The 25,210-nt window shown below is 36.2% G+C and overlaps 4 protein-coding genes across 4 annotated transcripts in view; 1 reads left to right on the top strand and 3 right to left on the bottom strand.

Annotated features, from left to right (window-relative positions):
- The window catches only part of LOC135684279 (glucose-6-phosphate exchanger SLC37A2), a 30,859-nt gene extending 15,655 nt beyond the window's left edge, over positions 1–15,204 (bottom strand). The window contains exons 1-5 of the mRNA XM_065199770.2: positions 14,830–15,204; positions 12,894–13,005; positions 11,292–11,373; positions 10,798–10,864; positions 177–258 (exon numbers count right to left, since the gene is read on the bottom strand). Coding sequence (XP_065055842.1) covers positions 177–258; positions 10,798–10,864; positions 11,292–11,373; positions 12,894–13,005; positions 14,830–14,899 — 413 coding nt within the window. The 5' untranslated portion in view covers positions 14,900–15,204. The remainder of the gene's footprint in view (positions 1–176; positions 259–10,797; positions 10,865–11,291; positions 11,374–12,893; positions 13,006–14,829) is intronic.
- LOC135684275 (heat shock cognate 71 kDa protein-like) lies at positions 269–4,433 on the bottom strand. Its single transcript, XM_065199767.2, has one exon. The coding sequence runs from the start codon at positions 4,117–4,119 to the stop codon at positions 2,218–2,220; it is 1,902 nt and encodes a 633-aa protein (XP_065055839.2). The 5' UTR covers positions 4,120–4,433; the 3' UTR covers positions 269–2,217.
- LOC135684289 (heat shock cognate 71 kDa protein) lies at positions 5,208–7,425 on the top strand. Its single transcript, XM_065199786.2, has one exon. It carries the CDS (start codon positions 5,332–5,334, stop codon positions 7,231–7,233), a length of 1,902 nt encoding a protein of 633 aa, XP_065055858.2. The 5' UTR covers positions 5,208–5,331; the 3' UTR covers positions 7,234–7,425.
- A 503-nt stretch (positions 15,205–15,707) lies between the features above and the next one.
- On the bottom strand, positions 15,708–24,524 carry LOC135684280 (coatomer subunit delta). The gene is made up of 12 exons (XM_065199772.2): positions 24,365–24,524; positions 22,952–22,991; positions 22,150–22,373; positions 21,730–21,909; positions 20,982–21,187; positions 20,510–20,598; positions 20,069–20,135; positions 19,218–19,383; positions 17,952–18,099; positions 17,678–17,786; positions 16,984–17,188; positions 15,708–16,359 (listed from the first exon to the last, which is right to left on the bottom strand). The coding sequence occupies exons 1-12, from the start codon at positions 24,365–24,367 to the stop codon at positions 16,270–16,272; spliced, it is 1,527 nt and encodes a 508-aa protein (XP_065055844.2). The 5' UTR covers positions 24,368–24,524; the 3' UTR covers positions 15,708–16,269.
- Positions 24,525–25,210: the final 686 nt, after the last annotated feature.

Below are 25,210 nucleotides of genomic sequence, written 5' to 3'. Positions count from 1 at the left end.
CAACATAATCAAGAAATAAATAATGATAAAAATCTACGTTATCATAAACAAATTACCGAAATCAATGTTTCATAATTACAAGTATTAAGTAAAACAAAATTGAAAAGACTCGGGATGTATTTTGATAAGTCACGTTTTGTAGTTCATTAACAAAAATAAACTGGAACGTGTTTCACCTGAAAAGCATGGCCAAGGCATATGAGTAGAGGAAAGCCGAATCCAGGGCTGCAAATAATTCCTTGCTCAAATCTCTATCAGCTGTGGAGAAAAATGTAAACACGTTAATCTAGAATAATACATTTATGATTAACTATGATTAATTGATTGACGTTGTTGATTGAAGTGAAGTGATTAATTGGTTGATTTCTTACTGTTGGTCTGGTTAATATATCATTATTATGATGATGGTAATGATCATAAAAAGAATTTGGAAAATCTAATCAAAAGGTTCCATCTCGAATCACGTTTCTAGCAAGATCGATGAAATCAACGTCAATGCTTGCAGCAAAATCTATGTACAATGTACAAATATTGCCAACAATTTGCTCAACGCAACGCAGAGCGTTGAGAAAAGTGGCGCTGAAACTGAAAAAGAGGCTTGACTGGTGGTAAATTTCTCAATTAATTATGTTTTTGGCAAAAAATAGGGGTTATAGCTTAGGTTTCAGAAAAGATTCAGGAAAAAGCACAGCACACAAGATAATTCGTTATCCATCAAATCAATTCAGAGAAAACAGATTCTGTAGAATCCTCAACCAGAAGAAATTGAAAGCTGGATGCCTGATATTTAACTGCCGTAAAAGAAATTAAAAGATTGGATAATCATCCTATGCTGATGAAAAATTCACGAATACAAAATAAGAAGCAGAAATGTAACTCTTCGACTGCCCCTGTCGAGAATTGGTGTTGTAAGAACATTTCTTAGGTTCCAGAGATCTAATTGTTACAATGAACTTCCATTGGAGATTCCATCCATCATTTATATCGCTCTATCTGCTATTAAGGTTTAGGGACTAATCTAGATAAACAATATCTATTCTAAAATATGGTATTATAAACAGTTACAAAATTATACTACTTCTTTTATTTGCTACCATAAATTTACTTAATCTTGTTCCTATTCTTAATTATAAGCACCATACGGTATTCATAAAGTTTTTGCCTTAAACAAACACACACCTTATTCAAAGGGCTACTTGAACAGAACAAACTACTGTTTTTATCTTTATTGCCTTAACAGATAGCTTCAGCAACGTGTACTATGATTAAACTGTTTTTGTTGTAAAATTCTGACTTTTCATTAAGTCATCAACTTAAACAGTTCTCTCCTTTCTTTAAAATTCACGTGGCAGTGACACCAAACCAAAAATTATTTTCCTCGTAATTCAATTCAGTTGTCGAAATACATTCAAGTCAGAAAAAAATACAATATGTTTGAAAAAAAACAATAATTTTTGATCAGGAGGTAAAAGTCCTTTGGATAGCAAATGAAATATGATTGAAAATGTTTGCTTCAGAGGCAATTTACAATCGTTCACTTATGATTAGGTTGTTAGAGATGGAAAAGATGATTATGATTGAGGGTGATTATAATCATTATTATGGTTGAGATCGATGATGGTAAAAGTAACTTTGCTAATTCATTAATGGTAAAAAAAAACAAGATCATCTCTTGTACTTTGTGATATTGAAAAATATGCTGGCAAAATACTGAACACAGCCATTTTTGGACTAGATTAAATCCTTAGAGTGGTTTTTTAATAACTCTGTTGATTTTACTTTTTAATAAGACATTACACTTCGAAAATTTTAGGACGTTTCTTCTACCTTGAAATAAGATATTCGTAATTATTTCATATTTATCTTTTATAATTTTCCATGAAAAGGTCCAAAATGTCCCTTGTTCCATATTCTACAAAGTGAATTTTGACGTTTTCTTGAAGAATGCATATAGGTTATAATGACATCAATAAACAGAGAAATTTGAAGGAAAAAAGACAATTTTTCTACAAAACTTCATTCCAGTCATAATAAACTTCTTTTATTCAACAACAATACAAATAAATAATTCATTTTAATTACAGTTCATACAGCAAAAACATTTCAATAGCTAACTACAAGGAGGTAATATTATTAAAGATCGTACTCGGAGCAAAATTTCAAAGACGAATCCCATTACATAATTATTTGTAAATGTCCCAGAATGATTTAAGCTATTTAATCAACTTCTTCTACAGTTGGTCCATTAGACGTTGCTTGTCCAGCTGACATTCCACCAGCCCCACCAGCACTGTACAAGTTCGTAATAACTGGCCTAGCCACATTTTCCAGCTCTTTTCGCTGATGCTCAAACTCGTCCTTGTCTGCTGATTGGTTTCTATCCAGCCAATCAATGACTTCTTTACACTTGGACAGAACTCGTTCTTTGTCTTCTTGCAATGTTTTGCTTGCAACATTTTGATCTTCCATCGTATTTTTCACACTGAAGACATAAGTTTCCAAGTTGTTCTTTGACTGCACTCTCTCCCGTTGTTTCTCGTCCTCTTCTTTGTACCTGTCTGCATCATGAACCATTCTTTCAACTTCCTCGGCCGACAATCTTCCCTTGTCGTTTGTAATTGTTATCTTGCTGTTCTTGCCTGTGCTTTTCTCAACTGCAGTTACGTTCAGTATTCCGTTTGCGTCGATATCAAAAGTGACATCAATTTTTGGCACTCCTCTTGGTGCTGGAGGGATTCCCGACAAGTCGAACCGTCCGAGCAAGTGGTTGTCTTTAGTCATTGCCCTTTCTCCTTCATATACCTGGATGGTGACTGCTGGTTGATTATCAGCGTACGTCGTGAATGTCTCTGTCTTTTTGGTTGGGATTGCGGTGCTTCGCTTTATGAGAGTCGTCATTACTCCACCAGCCGTTTCGATTCCAAGAGACAAGGGTGCCACATCAATCACCAGTAGGTCTTTTACTCCTTCGTCTTTATCACCACTCAAGATTGCTGCCTGCACTGCTGCACCGTAAGCAACAGCTTCGTCTGGATTGATTCCTTTGCAAAGCTCTTTGCCATTAAAGAAGTCACGCAACATGTTTTGCACCTTTGGTATCCTCGTTGATCCACCAACCAGAACTATCTCATCGATCTGTCCCTTGCTTAACTGGGCGTCTTTTAAGGCTTTCTCCACTGGTTCCAAGGTGCCACGAAACAGGTCAGCGTTGAGTTCCTCGAAGCGAGCTCTTGTCAAGGAAGAGTAAAAGTCGATGCCTTCAAAGAGAGAGTCGACCTCGATGCTGGCTTGAGTTGCTGATGACAGTGCCCTCTTCAGTCTTTCGCAAGCAGTTCTAAGTCTCCGTAAAGCTCTCTTGTTTCCACTAATGTCCTTGTTGTACTTGCGTTTGAATTCCTTTATAAAATGATCAACAACACGATTATCAAAATCTTCACCACCGAGATGGGTATTTCCACCAGTCGACTTCACCTCAAACACCCCGTCTTCGATGCTGAGTATTGAGACGTCGAATGTGCCACCACCTAAATCGAAAATGAGCACGTTCTTTTCCTTGGTGCACCCCTTGTCCAGTCCGTACGCAATCGCTGCTGCTGTCGGCTCGTTGATTATTCGTAAAACGTTTAGACCAGCTATGATTCCTGCATCTTTTGTAGCTTGTCTCTGCGAGTCATTGAAATAAGCTGGAACTGTTATGACGACATCTTTGATTTTCTCACCGAGGTATGCTTCTGCTGTTTCCTTCATTTTGGTGAGAACCATCGAAGAAATCTCCTCTGGAAAGAAATATTTCTGTTCTCCCTTGTAGGTTGCCGTCAGTTTTGGTTTGCCATTGTCGTTGATGACCTTGAAGGGCCAATGCTTCATGTCCTCTTGTACTGTGGCATCGTCGAAACGTCTCCCGATTAGCCTCTTGGCATCGAAAATCGTGTTCTCTGGGTTCATGGCCACTTGGTTCTTTGCAGCATCTCCAATCAGCCTCTCGTTGTCGTTAAAGGCAACGTAGCTCGGTGTTGTTCTGTTTCCTTGATCATTGGCAATAATTTCCACTTTGCCATGTTGAAAGACCCCTACACACGAGTAGGTCGTTCCCAAATCGATTCCAACTGCTTTCGGCATTTTCTTATCCTCTGTGTTTCCAAAATCACAGCAAATGTTAGATACTAGTCGCTTACTGCGTAAGTAACTCTCTTCTCTTTCGATTTGTTCGTTTCGTACTCTCTACGATTGCAATTCTGCCCTTGAGTACGGCTTCCGTCATTTTATACTGTTTGTTTGAAATTCAAGAAACTTCGAGAATTCCCGCGAAAAGTTTCGAAGAAATCCTAGGAATAAATTATGCAACGTAGCTTCTGATTGGCTAGAGCAAGCCGATAAACAATGAAAGAGCTAGCTCATTGGTTTGAGGAAACAATGGTTTACCAGAATATTCGAGATCGTTCATAGTCAGGGGATTCCCGCAATCGAGGGCAGCTTACACGTTCTGGTAAAATCTTTTTAAAACCTAAGAGGGTAGTACAAGAGAATAAGAAATATTTTCTAATTTTAGTAGCACCATCGCAGATACAAGGGTAGAACTGATATGCTGTTTTAATGGCTTGACTCCTAAGATTCGGCTAGCCGGGCGGGCCGTTACTTCAAATGGCTCGATAGTGGGAGGGGCGGGGCAGGGGGTCGGGTCGGATTCGATGTCAATATTTTTCAGAGGAGTTTGATACTTCGTAGACTCCAAAAGGATATTTTGAATTTGTCAGAAATGAAGCAATTTGCAAATGACCACAGAATTTACTTTAGTATCTAACCACAGACAAAAAATATAGTCATAAAACTCTTGTGCATTGAAAGGTAGAGCAGAATAAGAAATGACATTGAAGATAATTACACCTCTTTCTGTGGTGCTACTTAAAATAGAAAATATTTCTTATTCTCTTGTACTACCCTCTTAGGTTTTAAAAAGATTTTACCAGAACGTGTAAGCTGCCCTCGATTGCGGGAATCCCCTGACTATGAACGATCTCGAATATTCTGGTAAACCATTGTTTCCTCAAACAAATGAGCTAGCTCTTTCATTGTTTATCGGCTTGCTCTAGCAAATCAGAAGCTACGTTGCATAATTTATTCCTAGGATTTCTTCGAAACTTTTCGCGGGAATTCTCGAAGTTTCTTGAATTTCAAACAAACAGTATAAAATGACGGAAGCCGTACTCAAGGGCAGAATTGCAATCGTAGAGAGTACGAAGCGAACAAATCGAAAGAGAAGAGAATTACTTCCGCAGAAAGCGACTAGTATCTAACATTTGCTGTGATTTTGGAAACACAGAGGATAAGAAAATGCCGAAAGCAGTTGGAATCGATTTGGGAACGACCTACTCGTGTGTAGGGGTCTTTCAACATGGCAAAGTGGAAATTATTGCCAATGATCAAGGAAACAGAACAACACCGAGCTACGTTGCCTTTAACGACAACGAGAGGCTGATTGGAGATGCTGCAAAGAACCAAGTGGCCATGAACCCAGAGAACACGATTTTCGATGCCAAGAGGCTAATCGGGAGACGTTTCGACGATGCCACAGTACAAGAGGACATGAAGCATTGGCCCTTCAAGGTCATCAACGACAATGGCAAACCAAAACTGACGGCAACCTACAAGGGAGAACAGAAATATTTCTTTCCAGAGGAGATTTCTTCGATGGTTCTCACCAAAATGAAGGAAACAGCAGAAGCATACCTCGGTGAGAAAATCAAAGATGTCGTCATAACAGTTCCAGCTTATTTCAATGACTCGCAGAGACAAGCTACAAAAGATGCAGGAATCATAGCTGGTCTAAACGTTTTACGAATAATCAACGAGCCGACAGCAGCAGCGATTGCGTACGGACTGGACAAGGGGTGCACCAAGGAAAAGAACGTGCTCATTTTCGATTTAGGTGGTGGCACATTCGACGTCTCAATACTCAGCATCGAAGACGGGGTGTTTGAGGTGAAGTCGACTGGTGGAAATACCCATCTCGGTGGTGAAGATTTTGATAATCGTGTTGTTGATCATTTTATAAAGGAATTCAAACGCAAGTACAACAAGGACATTAGTGGAAACAAGAGAGCTTTACGGAGACTTAGAACTGCTTGCGAAAGACTGAAGAGGGCACTGTCATCAGCAACTCAAGCCAGCATCGAGGTCGACTCTCTCTTTGAAGGCATCGACTTTTACTCTTCCTTGACAAGAGCTCGCTTCGAGGAACTCAACGCTGACCTGTTTCGTGGCACCTTGGAACCAGTGGAGAAAGCCTTAAAAGACGCCCAGTTAAGCAAGGGACAGATCGATGAGATAGTTCTGGTTGGTGGATCAACGAGGATACCAAAGGTGCAAAACATGTTGCGTGACTTCTTTAATGGCAAAGAGCTTTGCAAAGGAATCAATCCAGACGAAGCTGTTGCTTACGGTGCAGCAGTGCAGGCAGCAATCTTGAGTGGTGATAAAGACGAAGGAGTAAAAGACCTACTGGTGATTGATGTGGCACCCTTGTCTCTTGGAATCGAAACGGCTGGTGGAGTAATGACGACTCTCATAAAGCGAAGCACCGCAATCCCAACCAAAAAGACAGAGACATTCACGACGTACGCTGATAATCAACCAGCAGTCACCATCCAGGTATATGAAGGAGAAAGGGCAATGACTAAAGACAACCACTTGCTCGGACGGTTCGACTTGTCGGGAATCCCTCCAGCACCAAGAGGAGTGCCAAAAATTGATGTCACTTTTGATATCGACGCAAACGGAATACTGAACGTAACTGCAGTTGAGAAAAGCACAGGCAAGAACAGCAAGATAACAATTACTAACGACAAGGGAAGATTGTCTGCCGAGGAAGTTGAGAGAATGGTTCATGATGCAGACAGGTACAAAGAGGAGGACGAGAAACAACGGGAGAGAGTGCAGTCAAAGAACAACTTGGAAACTTATGTCTTTAGTTTAAAAAATACGATGGAAGATCAAAATGTTGCAAGCAAAACATCGCAAGAAGACAAAGAACGAGTTCTGTCCAAGTGTAAAGAAGTCATTGATTGGCTGGATAGAAACCAATCAGCAGACAAGGACGAGTTTGAGCATCAGCGAAAAGAGCTGGAAAATGTGGCTAGGCCAGTTATTACGAACTTGTACAGTGCTGGTGGGGCTGGTGGAATGTCAGCTGGACAAGCAACGTCTAATGGACCAACTGTAGAAGAAGTTGATTAAATAGCTCGAAACATTCTGGGACATTTACAGATAATTATGAAATGAGATTCGTCTTTGAAATTTTGTTCCGAGTACGATCTTAAATAATATTACCTCTTTGTAGTTAGCTATTGAAATGTTTTTGCTGTATGAACTGTAATTGAAATGAATTATTTATTTTTATTATTGTTAAATAAAAGAAGTTTATCATAACTGGAATGAAGTTTTGTAGAAAAATTTTCCTCTTTCTTTCAAAGTTGCCCTTATGTATTCTGCCACAGGATTTTAAAGTCAACTTTGAAAAAACATTCAATGCAGGTAATATTTGGAAGCCTTGCTTGGAAATTGTCATATTTTCGAGCATTATATCTAAAGTAGAGTAAATGTCCTTAAATTTCACGTATTTCTAGAATAAAGAGTATTCTTTGATAGTGAGAAAAGGTAATAAAGCAATTCATAAAACACTTTAAGGATAAATTCTTAATCGAAAAATCGAAGTTTTTATCATAAAAACAAATTTTTATAGACAACACTTTTTCTAACAGTGTATAATTATTTTATTACTTTTAAAAGCCTTTGAATACTTTGAAAACCACGATGATAAACATTCATAAAATATCACAAAATATCATGAGTTTCGGCTTAGACCAAAGCCATTATGATGGTAAAAGTAGTTGATGACGCGAGGAATTCTCAAGATAGATAGTTCTGAATGTTTTGAAAAATAATTGTTTGAAGCAAAAGGAAGTAAACAAGAACTAACGAGAGCACATCAGAAAAGTTAGAGCAAGTTTTATTCAAGGATGATGAGAATTAAATGGGCGTAGGTCTCCTGCAATTAAAACGGCAGGGAAATCCCAATGTATTGTAATGTCAAAATAAGTTTACTTAGGGCGAAACCAAAAAGTTTTTTGGAGGGGTTCAGTAATTATTTTTGCCCATAAAAACGGCGTGTCTCACTCTTCTAGGATGCTCTCACAAAATAAATACTTTAATATGCTGCCTCAATGCTTATTCAATATTACAGCATTCGAAAAAATTGAACTTCAAGCATTTTTAGTGTCATAATTTTGAAAGATCAACTGCTACAGAAATGTTAATAAGTTACAATTATTGCAAAAAGGTTAAAAATATACTACAGGGTGAGAAGATAAATTTCTTCTGTCGCCTGAAAAAATTATTTCTGTGTAAATGAAAATAAAGAATTGTAGGAGTAGACCACCCACATACCCCCATTGGTGACGCCCCTGAGTTTACTACAAATGAAATTCTGGTGACTTCATTGATTTTTGGAACAATAAGGAAGATCATATTTGGCAAATGGCAAATCTTGTAGAGTTAGTCGTGCGTTATGGCTTCACTTTGCGTAGGTGATGTTGATAATCAATTATGCTTAGCATCATATATTAATTTCTGTAAATATCAAATACAGAAATTTCACACACAAAATTCCCCTAATTACAAACTTTAAAAATTTACCAAAAAATCCCAATAAAATATTGATGTCTAGAAAAAATAAAAAAACATAATCTCTGAGATCATCACAAAAAAATTGTACAGGAGATTAGGCATTATGCTGCCAAGATTATTTCTTTGTCAGTAAAAACTTCCCACAGTTATCCAACAAAATGAGATGAATAATAATACGAAAGATATACAGGAACAAATCAATACAACGATGAGAATCCAATGTAATGAGATAAAATTTTCAAATTTTTTTTTATATTCATATTCATAGTCATCATTATCATCCCATTGCATCAATCTCCATAGCACCACCCACATCCCCTCACATCACCCACCACCCTTCCCTCCCCCACTTCCATCATCCCATTTTTTCTCCACTGCACTGCATTCACACCATTCAACATCCACCAATCCGGCACCACCATCTCACATTTTAAATCCATTCACTCGTTCGTTTCATTTACTCTGATAAAGCCCTGTATGCCCTGGCGAAATATTAGTATTTCTTAAATTTAATTTATTTTGAAAATTTTATCTCGTTACATTGGATACCCGTGGTTGTATTGCTTTGTTCCTGTATATCTATTCAACAAAACCCTTCAATAAATGGTTCACTTAAGATATCAAAGCTTCAATTGATACGATTCTAACAGCATGGTTTTCCCTTTGTGTCCAAAACAAAATGAATCACAAACCAAAGCCATTAAAATTATAGCTGTAATTCACAGTGTGCATTTAATCCTTAACATAGTTGAAACCCTACAAATACCATTTTGAAAACCCTGTAAATAAAGTCAAATTGTGATTAATTAAAAAGACCTTGCTAAATTTCTTAAGAAATTATTGTATCCTTAACAGAAAAGGACTGTGTCTTAATACACTTTCTAGCCAAAAGTATAAATACAACAAAAATCAAATGCCCTAATGGGCATTTTTTTCTTGTCATCCAGCTTAAAAGAGAATAACACAAATGTCATTCAGTAGCTGCAGCATGGGAACTTGCATATAATCTGTGTCACAAGAGCATGTACCACAGAAGACACACCAAGCACAAATTAAATATTCGGCAGCTGTGTAAAAAACAGAAACCTCATTCCTTGAGAGGTAATCATATTGCATTGCTGGAAAGAGCTCTCAAAGTTTATTTGTTTAACATGGTTTTGTATTTGTATTTTAGAAGCTTAAAGCAAAATGTTGCTCTTCCAAGATTCAGTGTGATTATTGTCTACTTATCTAACTGTCCCATCCTGTTCTATATACGTACTTAAGTCATGATCTCAGTAAAAGACTTTATCATTACATCGATAAAGCCTGGTTCCCATAAAATCATAAAAGAAGTGAATGTGTCATTGATCTCTTCTTCCATCTTCCATGGAGCCTGGTTCCCAAAAAATTGTAAGAGTTGGAACATGTCGCCGATCTTTTCTTCCATCCTCCATAACGATCAAAGAAAAAGTTTTCCCATTGACAACAAGACAACAGCAAGCAAAAACACGCCAAATCACTTTCCTTTGATTGGTTAATTACATCCATTGCGATTCAGAGTCATCAGGAGACCAACACAGACTGACGCAGACTGTCGCAGACCGTTGCTGACACTCTTATGATTATATGGGAACCAGGCTTTACCTTTGCTTAGAGTATATCATGCTTGTTCAAGAATGGAAATGACAAAGAAAAAATTACTTTATGGGTTATACTAATGTTTGAGACTATCAAAATTTTGATCCTTTGTCAAACACTTTGCTTGAAAAAAGTCAACTCTACATATATGCATGTGTATATGTGACTTTAAACCCAACACATTGTTTACTTTTTCTTTGTATATAAAATGTAGCACAGTTTTTGTGATAAGATTTCAAATAACATTTAATAGTATATTCTCTAACTGGATAAAAATCTCTGATCACTGACTTGTCACCTTTACAATAAAAAAGGCAATGGGGAATCTTTTCATGCAACCTCAATCCAAATTTTCACACTGAAAATAAGGCATCTGTTTCTATTAAAACTTAGCAAGCAAAAATCAGTCTGACAATGTATGATAACACAAAAATGGCACCACAACTTTAGGTGATAGAAAGGAACCAAAGAACTTTTTATAAAAAAGGAACTCACTGAAAGGCTTCCAGGCAGCACAGGTATTATTTACTCTCTCGACTGTACAGTTTGGATTCCATGTTCCCTAAATTATAACAAATGAATTTAGAAGGCAACAGACTTACTTTGATAAGCATACAACATAGAAACATACAAGGAAAGCATACATTAGGTTTTTTACAGTGTGATTATGTTCCCAGACATTCTACCAAGACAACTCATGTAAAAGAAATCAAAAACTTTGAGTTTAACAAAAACAACTGCGGGAAAATTAGAGAAAAAAATAGTCAGTCAAAATGTGGTTCTGCCATTGCCATCAAAAGCATGCCTAGGGAATTATAGGCATGTGTAAAGGTGCCTATGTGCAATCATATTCCTAATATAACCAACACTGTATAAACATCAAAATCTATTCAAAACATAATCTAAATTACAAAAGATGCTTAGGCTACAAAAGATGGGATTTAACAAATTTTCTAGCGATCAAACAGAGAGGTGTTGCATATAATTACCTTCACATCACTAATTGGTCTTTTGGCAAGATGATAAGAGGTGTATGCCATAAAGGTGAGCACCAGAACAAATGCCTTGTAACTGAAAATATAGAATTTTAAATTAATCTTAATGAAACTTAATCGTAAATCTATAGGTTGATGCAAGTTTGATGCAAGTTTGATGCACATGTCATTTAATTAATTCTAAAAAGAAATTGCAGGTATCATAACTTTATCTGGTAACTTCAAAACAACTGGGAGAGAGAAACGCATTACCATGATAAGGAACAATATTAGAAAAAACCAGCGGGCTGAAGACTTTTGATTTGAAAAGAACAATCTGCGACCATACTGGCCTTGCAGTTGACCACTTTGGTGTATTGACTTGTGTTGTAGGAGCAAATGTTTTCATACACTATCATAAGAAAAACATACCAATCAAAAGCCACTTAATTTAGTCTTAATATTATTGTGGAGTTCTCAAAGATCAACAAAGTTATCAACCCTACAATGCAGCATGTAAGACTATTTAAGACTTGCCATATGCTAAAAAATCTTTTGGAAAACCACTAGCCCTATACCACTCCACTAAAGTTTTTAGACCACAGTTAGCAAACTTAAAACTTTGCTGTCAATGGTATTTTAAGAACAATCACATAACAAATAGTATATTTAAAAAGTATCTCTAAAACTATACAGGTTTTGATCTAATGAATTTATATAGTGCAAGAAGAACAGAAAATTTTTTTAAGCCCTTGAAATTTAGTAGGTAAACACAATAAGTTTATCAAAATAATATTTTTCACATACTAAAAATTATCACATGTAAGTTCCAAAATATGGACTGTTAATCCTGTTCTTTTATTAGAAAGTTTCAAAGTTTATTGCATTAAACAATTTTTTAAAGAATAAAGACTCTTGACGCATGATCATGAAGCAGCTAAGATTTCCAAAATCATGGCCAAAGGGTAAAAGCATGGTAAGACTCTGGTTTGAATAATTATTTGCATTAAAACAGTTTTAAAAGAACAGAAAATGTAGGATTATTGTGCCTTGTTAATGGAGAATTGGGAAATGTTTTTTGCGCATTCTAGTTTAGGCAGGTGAATTTTTCAAAATAAGCTGTTTCCTAAGCAACCGAAAAATCAAATTTTTAAAATATTCAGAAAACGTTTCAAGGTGTTTATGGTGTTGCCATTTGTGGGCTAGGTACACCCAAATGACATTTACCACGACAAACAATACTCCATCATTGCTACTAAAATAAAATTGGCTAGCTTGAGCGACTGCTTGCGAATATTATCATAATCATGATTTGTGGAATGTTTTCAAAAAGATAGGCAGCACAATTGTGACGTGGATAAGGAACAGATCAAACGCCATGACGTCTGTGATACCTTTACGTCTGAAATAATATTTGTCATATACACTGCATACGGCCTAAACAGATCAAACTGTAATTATAGCAAAGAATTAACCAATTTAAAAATAATGGAGCAAGTCTAATCACTAATTATATTTCAGCAGCCATAAAGGTCTAAAGATTAACCGGAAGCCGGCAATCTTTAATAACAAATCAAGACTTAAAATAAATAATTGGAAAATTCCTAAATTACTCACCGATTTTCACTCGGCGGTGTGTCATCGTTAGAGAATGAGCGAAGGCACCTTACTCCTGGTGGAAGGTGGTTTTTCACCTTTACAGTACCCTCAGCCATTTTTGTTGGGTCACCTGACAATGAAATGTACGAAAACTCTAGAGGAGGTTCTGCAAAGGTGTGATTGAGAACGAGGTGTGTGAACGTCCCAGAAATTCAACAAAAATACATCATTTTTATTCTTTTTTAATCATAGTGCCTTATTGCTAAATATTTCTGACACAATCATAAAGTTCACAATGATTAGAATGACTATAATAGCTTTTACAGTGGTGTTTGTGTTTTGAAAAGTACTATGGAGCTCTTGTAATAATGTCTTGAAAAAAGCATCAATAATTTCTTTGGCATTTAGAAAAGGATTAGGGGTTGAGCATCTGACTCCCCTCAACGCTCTCAAAACCATCCAAAAATCACCTTGCTCTTGGTTTTAGCAATCTTCAATCCCAAAAGATCGTAGCCCCCTCAGTCCGTAATTTGCCCCGCTGTACTTGAAAGATCTTAGTTTTTTCAACAAAATCAGCTAGCATCTAAATTATGAAAAACGTGTTGAATTCGCTGCAGCCCTATACAAATTGAGGCTGTTCGCTTACATTTAAAAACATTCACAAATCACATGTGCAATAATCATCATAGGTTAGCTAAAGGGCATAAAAGTTGAATAAATTGAATCATCAAAAGTTGGGATACAAAGTTGTACAAACAATTCGTGTTTTATGATTAATGGATAAATCTAGACCAGTTATCTGGGCCTCCGACAAAGAGGGGCCTGGAGGGGCCATGGCCCCGCCACTTTTTTGCAAAACAATAGAACTTTACTAAACATTTTTTGTTATGATTTGTAAAATCTCCCTTGCCCCCCCCCCCTCCCAACCTAATCGGAGCCCATGGTTATCTACGAAACATCAGCAAGCACTTACCTTGGGTACCAGACTCACTAAGTAGCACGCACTATGAATAGAATAGGAAAGTGCCCCCCTTCCCCCAATTAAAAAGATTAGGCTGAATATTAGGTCATGTTCGAATATTTCTGTCTCTATAGATTTTTTCCAGGATTTGCTAGGGAATTCGAACTCTGACTGATCAAACTTTGAAATTTTTTAATCCCTGGATGTGGGGTTACCTTTAAGCCTCCAAGCTATAAGCCATTAAAAAATATATAAAAACCCAATCAAGAGGAATGTTATATCAAAATACGAATATTATAATACGAATATTATAGAAATTTAAAATGTGAATGTATAATATTGTATAAAGGTCTAAGAAAAATAAATTGCCTACTAGTAATAACCAAAAATCTTAGTGCTAAAATCTTGTACGGACAAATTTTTGAAAAAACTTTTGTTCTTATCTTGCTTTTATATTATCTTAAATTTTATCATGTAAATTGTACCTTTTGTTATGTAAAACGCTAGTAATAAATATCTTTTTCATTGTAATTTCTACCAGGTTCTTTATGGGGTAGTCACTGTCGCTCGCTCTTCGGGGTTTCAAATTCAAGCCCCGTATGCCAGGGTGAAATATTACCTACCATTAATTTACTTGTGTTCATTGTTGTTTGTTCTCGGCGCGCTGCGGCGTTCATTGTTTCTTACATTTCATCAACTTTTCGCCGCAAGTAGTAAACATTTCTAAAAATCTAATAATGCTTAAACGATGCTTCGTGTAAAAAAATTAGCAAAACAGGCGGAGAAGTTCTGGTTACAATTAAATGTCTCATTGCATGAATTAAATGGAAAGTTACAACATCAATTTAAATTTTGACACAACGGGCTAGAAATAGAATTGCCCAGCTACATGTATCAATTATAAAAATAAAAATGGTTAAGAAATAGAATATAATGTACATAAAAAAATGTTGTATACAAAAATTGAAATTGTAAGAACAAAATGTGAAATACCTGTAAATTGAAGCGAAAACGTTAAGTATTTTGCTTTGATCCCCATCATCAACCCATCAAAAGTTGCCATTCGTGTTGCGAGAGGCACCACGCTCTGTTGTTACTTAATAGGTATTGAGAGGCAATTTGCCAAAAATCCGATCAGTTCTTCGAAAATCACATGTACACTAGCTGCTGATTCACAATTGTGCACGTGAAAAGCAAGTGTCTTGCAACAAAACATTTCTGGGCGATCACAATTTTCTAATACGGTGAAAGCTAAGGTTTGAACTTTGAACCTGTCCACCTGGGTACGGTGAGCCCTCGTGCAGTGGCAGCTGAACGTTACGTACGCCGCTAACCGTAATTATTCGAATATAAGCCGCGGCTTATAATCAATTTTTGCCACGTTTTGCTGCGGTTTATAATCAAGGGCGGCTTATAAACGACGGCGGCTTATAAACGAAGGCGGCTTGTAGTCGAGTAAATAGGGCACAACCAGTCTAGTGGTTTTTAAGTGGAGATCATCAGTGGAATTGCAGTTGGATCAATGCTTAAAGGTGAGAAATTTGTTCCAAAGTTCCAAAAAAATATATATTCGATTAAACTAAAATGGAACTTTTCTTTTGAGAAAATCGCGCCTCTCCAACTCGAAAAGCCTTGATAGAACTAATCTCTTGTAAAATATTGTAAAAAAGGCGTCCACTGGTCAAAGCGCCATGGCCCATACCAGCTGTTCCACGAGAATTGTACTTAATCGATCCAGAGGGCTATTTCTCTTCATATAGAACCAACTGGGGCCAAGAGTTTTTCCCAATTAACAGTTTTAAAAAACCGTTTTCTAACACTGTTTCCAACACAACGATGCAGAGAAGTAACAACCACAAAGAAACGAACTGTTTCAATTCTGATTACCTTATGAAGAAAGAATATGGTATTTAACTCTGATCTACAAGCAACTAAGCTGAATCTACGAAAATTGGGGTCAAAGGGCAACTATTTGGGCATAGTGATACATCCAAAGAATGTTCTAAACGGAACCCGAGCAGTTGTTTGAATGAGGAAGAATACAACAAACCCAAAGCGTGACCTCTGACCTCTGACTTATGACCTGTAAACTATGATATATTAAAGGGTCAACAGTATTTCATCCCTTGAGCGGAACCCATTTCAGTCACTTGATAAAATAACGATAACGGCGACCTTACTTGTAAATTATTTAGTGTGATTTTCGGTTCTATCTTTTTAGGGCTCTATAAATAGGGCATTTAAAAAACTCGCAATTATTGAGATTAATGTTATTTGAAAAATATGTTGGTTTGGCTGTAACTCATTATCAAGGCTATGAACCTTTACGATAATGACCGCAAGACAATAATTCAAATAAATTGTTAACTCTTTCAGTGGGCCTAGTTCATTAATTGAGTTCAATGAATCAACTGAATATAAAATGTCTGATCCTCAAACCACTTCATATTTCTCGACAGTCAATGCTTTTTCATGAGAATATTTAACAGCTGTCTTTGACTCGGAATTCAGTATATCTAAAACCTAAAAGAAGAAAAAAATATTTAATGTCAAATATATACCCAAACATTTCAATCATTAGATAAAGCCCGGTATACAAAACGTTAAAACTGCTTTAAACCCTACGCTTTCAACGGTACCACTGCGATCTTTATATAACTGCTTTATTGTTATTGGCTTGAAACTAGGGGCGGACACTGGAGGGGGGGGGGGCGGACACTTGGGGGCGGACACTTGGGGCGGATATTTGGGGGCGGACACTTGGAGCGGATACTTGGGGGCGGACACTTGGGGGGGAGGGCGTTGGGCGATCGTTTTCTGTTCTTAAACAATGAGAAAATGTAATGTTATCTTTTCAAAATAATCGGCTTGCCCCTCCCAATATTTGACTGTCCCTGCTTGAAACAGGTTGAAATGTTGAGTGCTGCTTTACAAGCATAGGACAACATACGAGTTTTCCTAATTACCATACGAGTTTGTCAAACTAGTTGGCTGGTGATAGTACGATTAAGGGTTACACTCGGAGACCATCCTGTTCTTAAGCAAAAGTGAAGAAATAAAAGCATATGATTATTTCAATTTAGTTACAGCAAAGTCAAAACTATTTATAATTCCCTGGCGACATAAGAATTAAAAAATGTAACTGACCTGTAACTTGCAGATGGTTTTCTGTGAATAAAACGAAACATTTATAGGATAGAAATCATCAGGGTGACCGGCCATTGTGAACTCTAAACTCCCTTGAGAATTCGATGCATCAATAACAGGCAACTGCCAATCAAGCATTGACTTCTTTTGATCATAATAATAGTCTCCTGTCACCTCACCGACTACAGGTGCACCAACGCCGGATCTGTGAAAATGAATTATCAGGGAGTGTTAACTCAACAAGAAAGAGCTATATACGCTAACAAAATTAAACATAATACCATTTAGACGGTCAAGGACAAAAAACTTACAAATATACAAGACTGCAAAGAAACTTTAATGCAAAACTTTGATTTCAGAAATCGCAGAAAGGTTATATATCACATAAAACCTAGTGTATGCAACATTATGCGGTTTATATATGATGCAAAAAATTGTTCGCTGAAAATAAACCATCAGCTCCAACGTGTTTAGCACTGAGCATGAACTGTCGAGAAATTATCTTCTCGTTCTCAATTCATAAACTCTGGCAACACATCTGGACGTGCTTTTTTGGCAACACAGGAAGAAACACAAGAAATTTAACCATCTAATCCCAGAAATAATTTATAACAAACACATCCAGCGCGGTCAAATGACGCCTTTTTAAACTATCATTCACTCAAATGATCAACTGATGCCTATAAATACTTACGGTACAGGTATTTGAATCGTGACGTCATTCAGTTCCAGGTCCTCGAGATTCAATTCATATTCAATTGTAACTTCGCATTGTCCATCGTTTTCATTGGGCCAACAGTTAACTAGAAGAAAAAGACGAATACGTCTTTCAAAGGGTGGAGCGGTGTGGTATCTACTGACAAAAGATACTTTTGAAAATTCATAATGTAAAATCTTTATATTTACCTACGTAAAATATTTAATATTTCATGTAAAAATATTTATAAAAAAGATAAATAGCAACTCACTCGTTAACGGTATCATGTTTTCGTCTTTTGTCTGCAACCGCCACTTCACCACGCCAATTTCGTTATTGAGGGGGAAGCCCTTCCCACTTTGTTTAAGTCCTATGACAGAGTTCTGGCTGAAAAGTTTTTTATCTATGTTTGGATGCGTCTAGAAAAAAAATAAACACAGGATTGATAACAAAACAGCTTGATTATCGGTCATGTAAATGCAACACAAAAAAGAACAAGATTATAGACACAAAATGTACCAAAAAGGTAAATATTTTCTTAGTACTCCAAATGACTTCCAATCTGTTTATTTCTAATTCAAATACTTAAGACAAAAGCTGTGACTTCGGGTTTACTCTAACCTTCTAGCGATGGTTTTAAATTGCATACATCAAAATCCACATTGTTCGGATTCAACATTGACAAAAACAAGTAGGAAATTTGATAGTCGCGAACTTTTGCCTATTTTATTGTTTAAACGTAATTAATGCAGGTTTTCAAAGCTTGGCAAAGAAAATAAATAGTATACTTTCATGGGAAACATGCATTTAAATTTTCGTTAATGAAGCAACCAAAAGAATAATAATTCTTTAAAAAAGAGGGGACCCGAGAATGTAGAGGATGAAGAATTCAGAAATGCATGTGTGGCTAATCAAAGGTAGATAATTGTTCATAACTTATTTGCTAAAATAAGGACGAACAGTAACGAGCTAAGACGAGAAGAAACGAGCAGGAAACGAACAGGAAACTTGAGTTCTTTCGTTATCAACAGAGTCTTAGAATTAGTTTTCTGTCTCTATTAAACAACTGTTTTGTCTGCGGCAAAATCAAACTTGAATCCAAATATTTCTTACTTAAAATACTCTAAAAGGGAAAAATGGCCGCCTTGGCTTTGCAGGCATGTAGCTATTTTGTCGAGCAAAACGAAAATAGGAACGGTATAACCCTTCGCAAACAACTCTTACGACGGAGATTGTCTAGACATTTAGTATAACCCGATAACTTGAAGTTTTCCAAATATATTCAAGCGCCTAATAATTTGAATAATGGTTAACTTGAACAATTTTCATCGTTCCCTTGGAGGCTTGAGTTAGCGATATGACCAATCTAAAACTCTGATACAGATACGTATAATCGCCTCGTTGCGTTAAAGCATATATGGTCCATTGTTTGCTAAAAAGTATAGCTGATTGAATAAACGAAGCTGGTTCAAGAGGCCGAAAATCGTTGCCTTACAAGTATTGACTTACGCCTTCATTTCAATAAATATTGTCTTACCTGCATCTGGAAACCCCTATCATCAATGTTATCAACCTTTAGGCAAAGCTTTGTCATAGCAGGGTCGGATATTCTCAGCAACACCATTCCCCTGACTTCCATGTTTTGTAGCCCTCCATGGCGACCAGCAGATAACGTGATTTTTTCATCTACTTTAATATGAACACTAGAAGAGAAACAAAGGGGTTGCCCACTTTCTTTAAACGAAAAACAACAGAATAATGACAGTTCGTATGAAAACAGAGACCAACTAAACTTTATCTTGAGGTGAATAAGAGATAGTTTTACAAACTTCCACTTCAGAGTTTCACAGTTTCTATTCGAAATCTCATACCAACCCCACCATATATATACTTATATATTTAACCGCGAATTTTTTTTGAAAGAGTAACAGCATTGATTTCCAAATAGACATTTCATTCTAATTAGAAAAAGCCAGCTGTGAGTGATTTTCAATAGAGAAAAGAAAGCAAAGTTTTTACTTTTAAATATTCCAGCAAAGCTTTTCAATGTAAATATGTATCAATGTAAATAATATATATTTCAATGAAATAGTTGGCAGTCCAAATTTCCGAATTAAATAGAAAGCTGGAAAAATGGGCAAGAAGGACGAAAACTAAGGGAAGGATAGAATGGAAATAGAGAGAGAGAGAGACAAGGGGATTAAAGAGAAAAAAAAATGTATGAGAGATTGAAATGGTGGTCCAGTGTCCACACCATTTTAATACAAATCAAAAATAGAGAGGTGAGTTTTTACTAAAGGCAGGCTACGGTATTTTTTTGTTGTTGCCAAAAACTGCCTGCATGGTTTCGAAAATGGGACTTGCTTTGGGATTTGAAGTGAGGTTTACCTTGACATGGGTACAGATGGAGTGGGTGCTTTTGTTGGTTGTCTTGAAGATGCTTGGGTGATGACCTCTGAAAAAGAAGATCATAGCTTAGTATCTAGCGGTCTAAATGATCTAAACAATAATATTTATTCATGAATAAGTACCCCCCCCCCAGAACCTACAAAGGCATGCAACATTGGTAGGGGACTTTGGAACGGTTATCTTGTTTCTCGTTGCTGCAGTTAAATGATCTAACTACTTAGCCATTATGACTTCGTCTTCACAATATCAAATTCAACAATTTTTGTTGGGAATTCCAGGCGTAAAATTGTGTAAAATGGATTCCTAGACAGTGCAGAAATTAAACTGCTTCTAAATGAAAACACTTTAGATAAAAATCGAAACATCATCTTTTAACTAAATCTAATAAAAAACAAATCAAAGGCATATATAGACGCTCACCTGTTCCTTCTTGCCGGAGCTTGTCAACAAATGAGTCAACATCTTTTCCTTTTCCTCCAAGCTTTAGGGCTTTGCCACTTCCTGTTGGTCTTTAAAATAGCAAAAAATTTTAATTACAAACATTTCAAATCATAAAGCGTAAGAATTTTTTGTTATCAGAATATCTAACTCTTTTAATAATAGATAGAACTCCATTGACATAAAACAGTTCTAACTGGCACAGATTAAAATAAATATAACATAAGTGTCACCAGCCCTTATGAAATTGTTGTTCAATTTCTTTTCTTTTGTTACACAAATAAACGAAAGTTTTTAAAGTTTGACTTGAATTGAAAAGAATTAAATACATGTACCAACAACATAAATAAATCAAGAATATATGTTATGTAATTGTCAAAGGTATTGAATAAGAGCTCTTATCATTATGTGTTACTTTTCATGAGCAGTGAAAACTCCAATGGTAATCACATACCTTGTTGGGTATGAAGGCTTTGGTGGAGAAGGTTCGGAAATAGCAGTATCACCAACAACAGGATTGCTTGGTTCATTTCTAGACATTGAAGATGACATGCTACCAAATCCACTAAGAAGTGTACTGGTTTTTCCTCTGCCTGCTGCAGCTCTTTGCAGCTCTTTTGCCTTCCTTTTCATTTGTTCTTTCACTTCTATTTCTTGTGTCTACAAAAAATTGTTTAGCACAAGAAATGAGTACAAAGAAACATACAGCTTTTTCAGTGATTCTTCTCTGACTATCATTTGGATTGGCAAAGAATGACTCAGTAGGAAAGATACCTAGAAAAATTTTGCATTCCTGGACAAAAGAACTTCTCAAGAATGTTTAATTGTGTATTTCAATACCAACTGTCAATGACTGTAAGGCATTGAGTTATTATAAAAGGCCCAAACGTACCAAAATCCACTGAGCCATAATTTGCCTGATGTGATATATCAGTTGACCGGGAACTAGTCACATGAACTCAGCTCATACCAATTAGAAAACAATTTCCTATCAACTGCAAGTTGTCAAAAACAGATGCAGATATTGCACATGAAACTATGGTGATCACACTGAAACCAAATAACCTCTTATAGGGAAGGCCTATTTACCATGAAGAAATTAATCAAAACAAAAACACATCACAAATCTGACACGGAAACAATTGCAGATGTTACAGTGTTGAAATACCCTTAAAGCCTTAAAGTTGGCATATTACACATACCCTTCTGACTGCATTTATGACTCTTTCCTCGTGGCTGTCCATCTCAATAAATGTCCTAATCTGTGCAAGGTTGACATTTTCACGATACCCAAGGGCAACTATCTCATCAAATGCAAACAGTAATTGAAAGGAGTTCTCTAAGATCTCTGTCTCTTCCAAAATTTTACAGTATTCTGGAACCTAGAAATGACAAGACTTATCTCAAAACTTTCAGAAGACAAGAAATATTCTTCTATGACTATTAAAATAGACTGCCAAAAATGTCCCAGCTAAGCTTATTCTTTACCCCACTCCACCAAGAGCTTCTCCTACCAACATCTCAGAAATTAACAGCCTGTTAACCTCCAATCCAAGCCTCCATAAATTCATAAATAAAAATATATATTTATATATATACAGCTATATGAAATTGGTACTCACCACCCTTGAAAAAAGTCTAAGTGTTTCTAAGTCCTCCAAAATATTACTTGCTTTAGTTGTAATCAAGAGCATGAACAACTTGTCTAATGGTTGGTACACATATCTAACGCTTTCTGTCTCAACAAATGTGTGCTGCTTTCCTGTATTCATCAACTTTGGGAAAGCTGACAGAAGTCCTTCAATGCGGGACTTTGTCATCTCAACAAACTGCCTTGAGATAAGGGCTAGAAGAAAAAGATGGCTCAAGTTAATTCACTTTTCAAAGCACCCAGAAGATAAAAGATTATTAATAACATCATGTACCTATTTCATAGATATAACAAAGTATTGGCTGTATAATAGTACTCTTCAGTTCAAGGCTTGGAGAGTCAAATAAACTATGTGATAATATTTTGGGTGAATCAAAATGAAAGCGTGAAAAAGATACAGCCAAATGCATCAATATAGCATATACTTAAAAGTTTCTAAGTTTTATGAAGATTTAGCATTAAGGTCAATGCAAATTTTAGAGAATAAAAAATGTGAAATTCCATTTGTCCTCAACTCTCTCTTTTCGAATTTCATCCAGATATGACCGATCAACAGATGGTTTTGTATCTAAACAATCCCTTTTAGCTGCATAATTTCAAAATGGTATGCAAAGGGGAAACTTGAAAGTGATTCATTATAAATCTATATCCAGGTTCAGTCGAAAGTAGGGTTGAGAGGAAAAATGGCAAATTAGAATGGGTCCTTGTTTTCAAAAAACAAGTTTTAAAAAGCCCCTCACATAGTTGAATAGTGTAAGTAAGAAAAAACAAACCTTTGCCATTTTTGGTACAAATTGCTGCAGCCAAGAGCACCTGCATTCAATAAAATAATAGATAATTATCATAATTTAATTTAAAGGAAAGAAGCAAACAGGAAAACCTCCTCATAAAATATCAAAGTTTACTTAGACATGTACAAAATATTTTGTCATGCAACATGTCTAGCTACAACAGCCAGTAGCCTTCTTCATTTTAGGTGTTAGAATTTGGAAAGAAGGGCTATATTGACAATAGTTAGAAAGCCAGGATTTGTGTCTCTGACAATGGAGTTATTATAAAGTTACAATGAATAGCTTGTTTTGTTGAAAATAAATTGAACTATATTAAAAATGTAAAATTACAAGTAATTTCTACTGCTTTTTGGTAAATAATCAACAAAAATAATCATCAACAAATGTCCAAGTTAACGAAACATTATAAACGCACATTATACAAAGGATAAATTGTATGTCAAAATTCTTTAAAAAACCACATACTAACTAGATTGTGATATCCAAGGAGAATTGTTGTACATGAGTGTTTTGGCTAGCTTTAGGACTTACAATGCTACAAAATACTCTTCGATGATAAGTATACATTGAATCAATTCTTTCAACTTTTGTTCTAAATAAACAATCTTTAAAAGAATCCAGCTGAACCCACTCTCCCTCAATGCCCTAATTTTGTTAAATGGCACCAAAATAATTTTTTATGGTGTCTCCTAAGAGATTGTGTAAATCACTTGGAACATAAATTTCAAAGAATCTGTCCCATCTACTCTTCAAAGTAATAGTTTTGCTTTAGTTAGTAATATTTAAAATTAATCTTGTTTTGACAATGAATCAAATCCATTTTTATCTATAAGTGATACAACTTAATATAGCTGTTCTTAATTAGAAGGCATTAATAATAGGTGGCGAGTAAGCCTATTTTAACAGATCACGCCACTTTCATAAATTTAAATGTTTCCACCAATATCTAGACATCTTCCTGTAGCTTCGACGACGAATATGCCATACAAAGCTATACTGATCTCTTCGAATCTTATTGGTTCATATATATATATATATATAAATATATTCATAGACAATGATAAGGTCAGTTTCCAATCAATCTTACGACTTTACGAAAAAATCTAAGTTAGGCCTATCTAACCCATCAAGACAGGTATCAAAATACGACAGTAACATGATTTTTCGGTGATACCATAGAGAGCCCCAAAACAAATATTTCCAAAAGCGGCTTAAAAATTGGTTTGACGGAATTTTTTTTTCTAGTTCCGAATTTGATGCACAAACAAGTTAATAGATCACACTATATTCTAGATTTATGTGCCTAAAGGCAAGCTGCAAAAATGAAAATAAGGCCTATCTGCACAAACTATTGTCATTATGGTGTTCCTCCAAAAATATGAAACTCCCACATACCATTTTCACAAAGAGGATGGATTTTGATTGAAATAATGTGGTTCCTTTTCAGTTGAGAAATCTGTACTTCAGGTTAGATATTTTCCATACTGCTACTCTCTTTCCTACTTTATTCCTTCAGTTCGCCACGTTTGCAATGATGGCGAAGGAGAGAACAGCGAACTAGTTCCCAGACCCTTGTTTGCTACATCATCAAAACTCCTGGCTGGCAGTCTGCCGTCATGCCACAAGCCTTTCACAAATTTTATTTCCATACACGACCAGGGACCGTGGACAGGCACCGTGGAGTGTTGAGAAAAGTGGGGGTACCTAAAAAGTGGGGTGGCTAAAACCGTTTAAAAAGAGGCTTTATTGGTAGTTTATTACTAAATATTTGGCATTTTTTGCAAAAAGTTGGGGGGGGGAGCTAAAGCCCCCTCAGCCCCCCGTGCTCCGTGGTGCCTGCGGAAGCGGGGGAGCGAGGGGTGAGGGGGCTTTCTCAATCTGTAATATGCTCCGTTGTCCTTGTACACCACCAGACCCTTCGCCATAGGGGGGGAGGGTTGTGATGGTGACACCCCCTTGACAGAAAATTCCACTGCGAAAACGAGAAGTTTTTACCATCTAGGGGTGCTTATTCGGCAAATTTCCAAACTTGTCGGCAAATGGAACTTGGAAACCCCCCTTGAGCACAATAGCTAGCGAGCGGCCTGTACACCACTTAATCTATGTACAGTATACAGTAAGTAAAGAAGCATTGCCAAGAAATTTAACTCTGACAGGACGGATGTAAGGAAAACTTTATTTTTAAAAAAAATCAAATTTGATATCGAAACGCTTGATATTTTACATTAAACATTTTCTTAT

This window comes from Rhopilema esculentum, chromosome 21 (genome assembly GCF_057945365.1).
Source record: "Rhopilema esculentum isolate cy_ngs chromosome 21, ASM5794536v1, whole genome shotgun sequence".
Taxonomy (NCBI): Eukaryota; Metazoa; Cnidaria; class Scyphozoa; order Rhizostomeae; family Rhizostomatidae; genus Rhopilema; species Rhopilema esculentum.
The sequence above is the reverse complement of the archived record's forward strand: the minus strand, read 5'-3'. Positions and strand labels throughout refer to the sequence as shown.

What these genes read in the sequence shown, in the direction of transcription:
- LOC135684275 (XM_065199767.2), bottom strand. Translation starts at nt 4,119, where the DNA reads ATGCCGAAAGCAGTTGGAATCGATTTGGGAACGACCTACTCGTGTGTA.
- LOC135684289 (XM_065199786.2), top strand. Translation starts at nt 5,332, where the DNA reads ATGCCGAAAGCAGTTGGAATCGATTTGGGAACGACCTACTCGTGTGTA.
- LOC135684280 (XM_065199772.2), bottom strand. An exon ending in GCTCCGGCAAGAAGGAACAG is followed by an intron (nt 20,136 to 20,509) that starts GTGAGCGTCTAT and finishes CTTCTTTTTCAG; the next exon opens with AGGTCATCACCCAAGCATCT. An exon ending in AAACCATCTGCAAGTTACAG is followed by an intron (nt 16,360 to 16,983) that starts GTCAGTTACATT and finishes TTCTTCTTTTAG; the next exon opens with GTTTTAGATATACTGAATTC.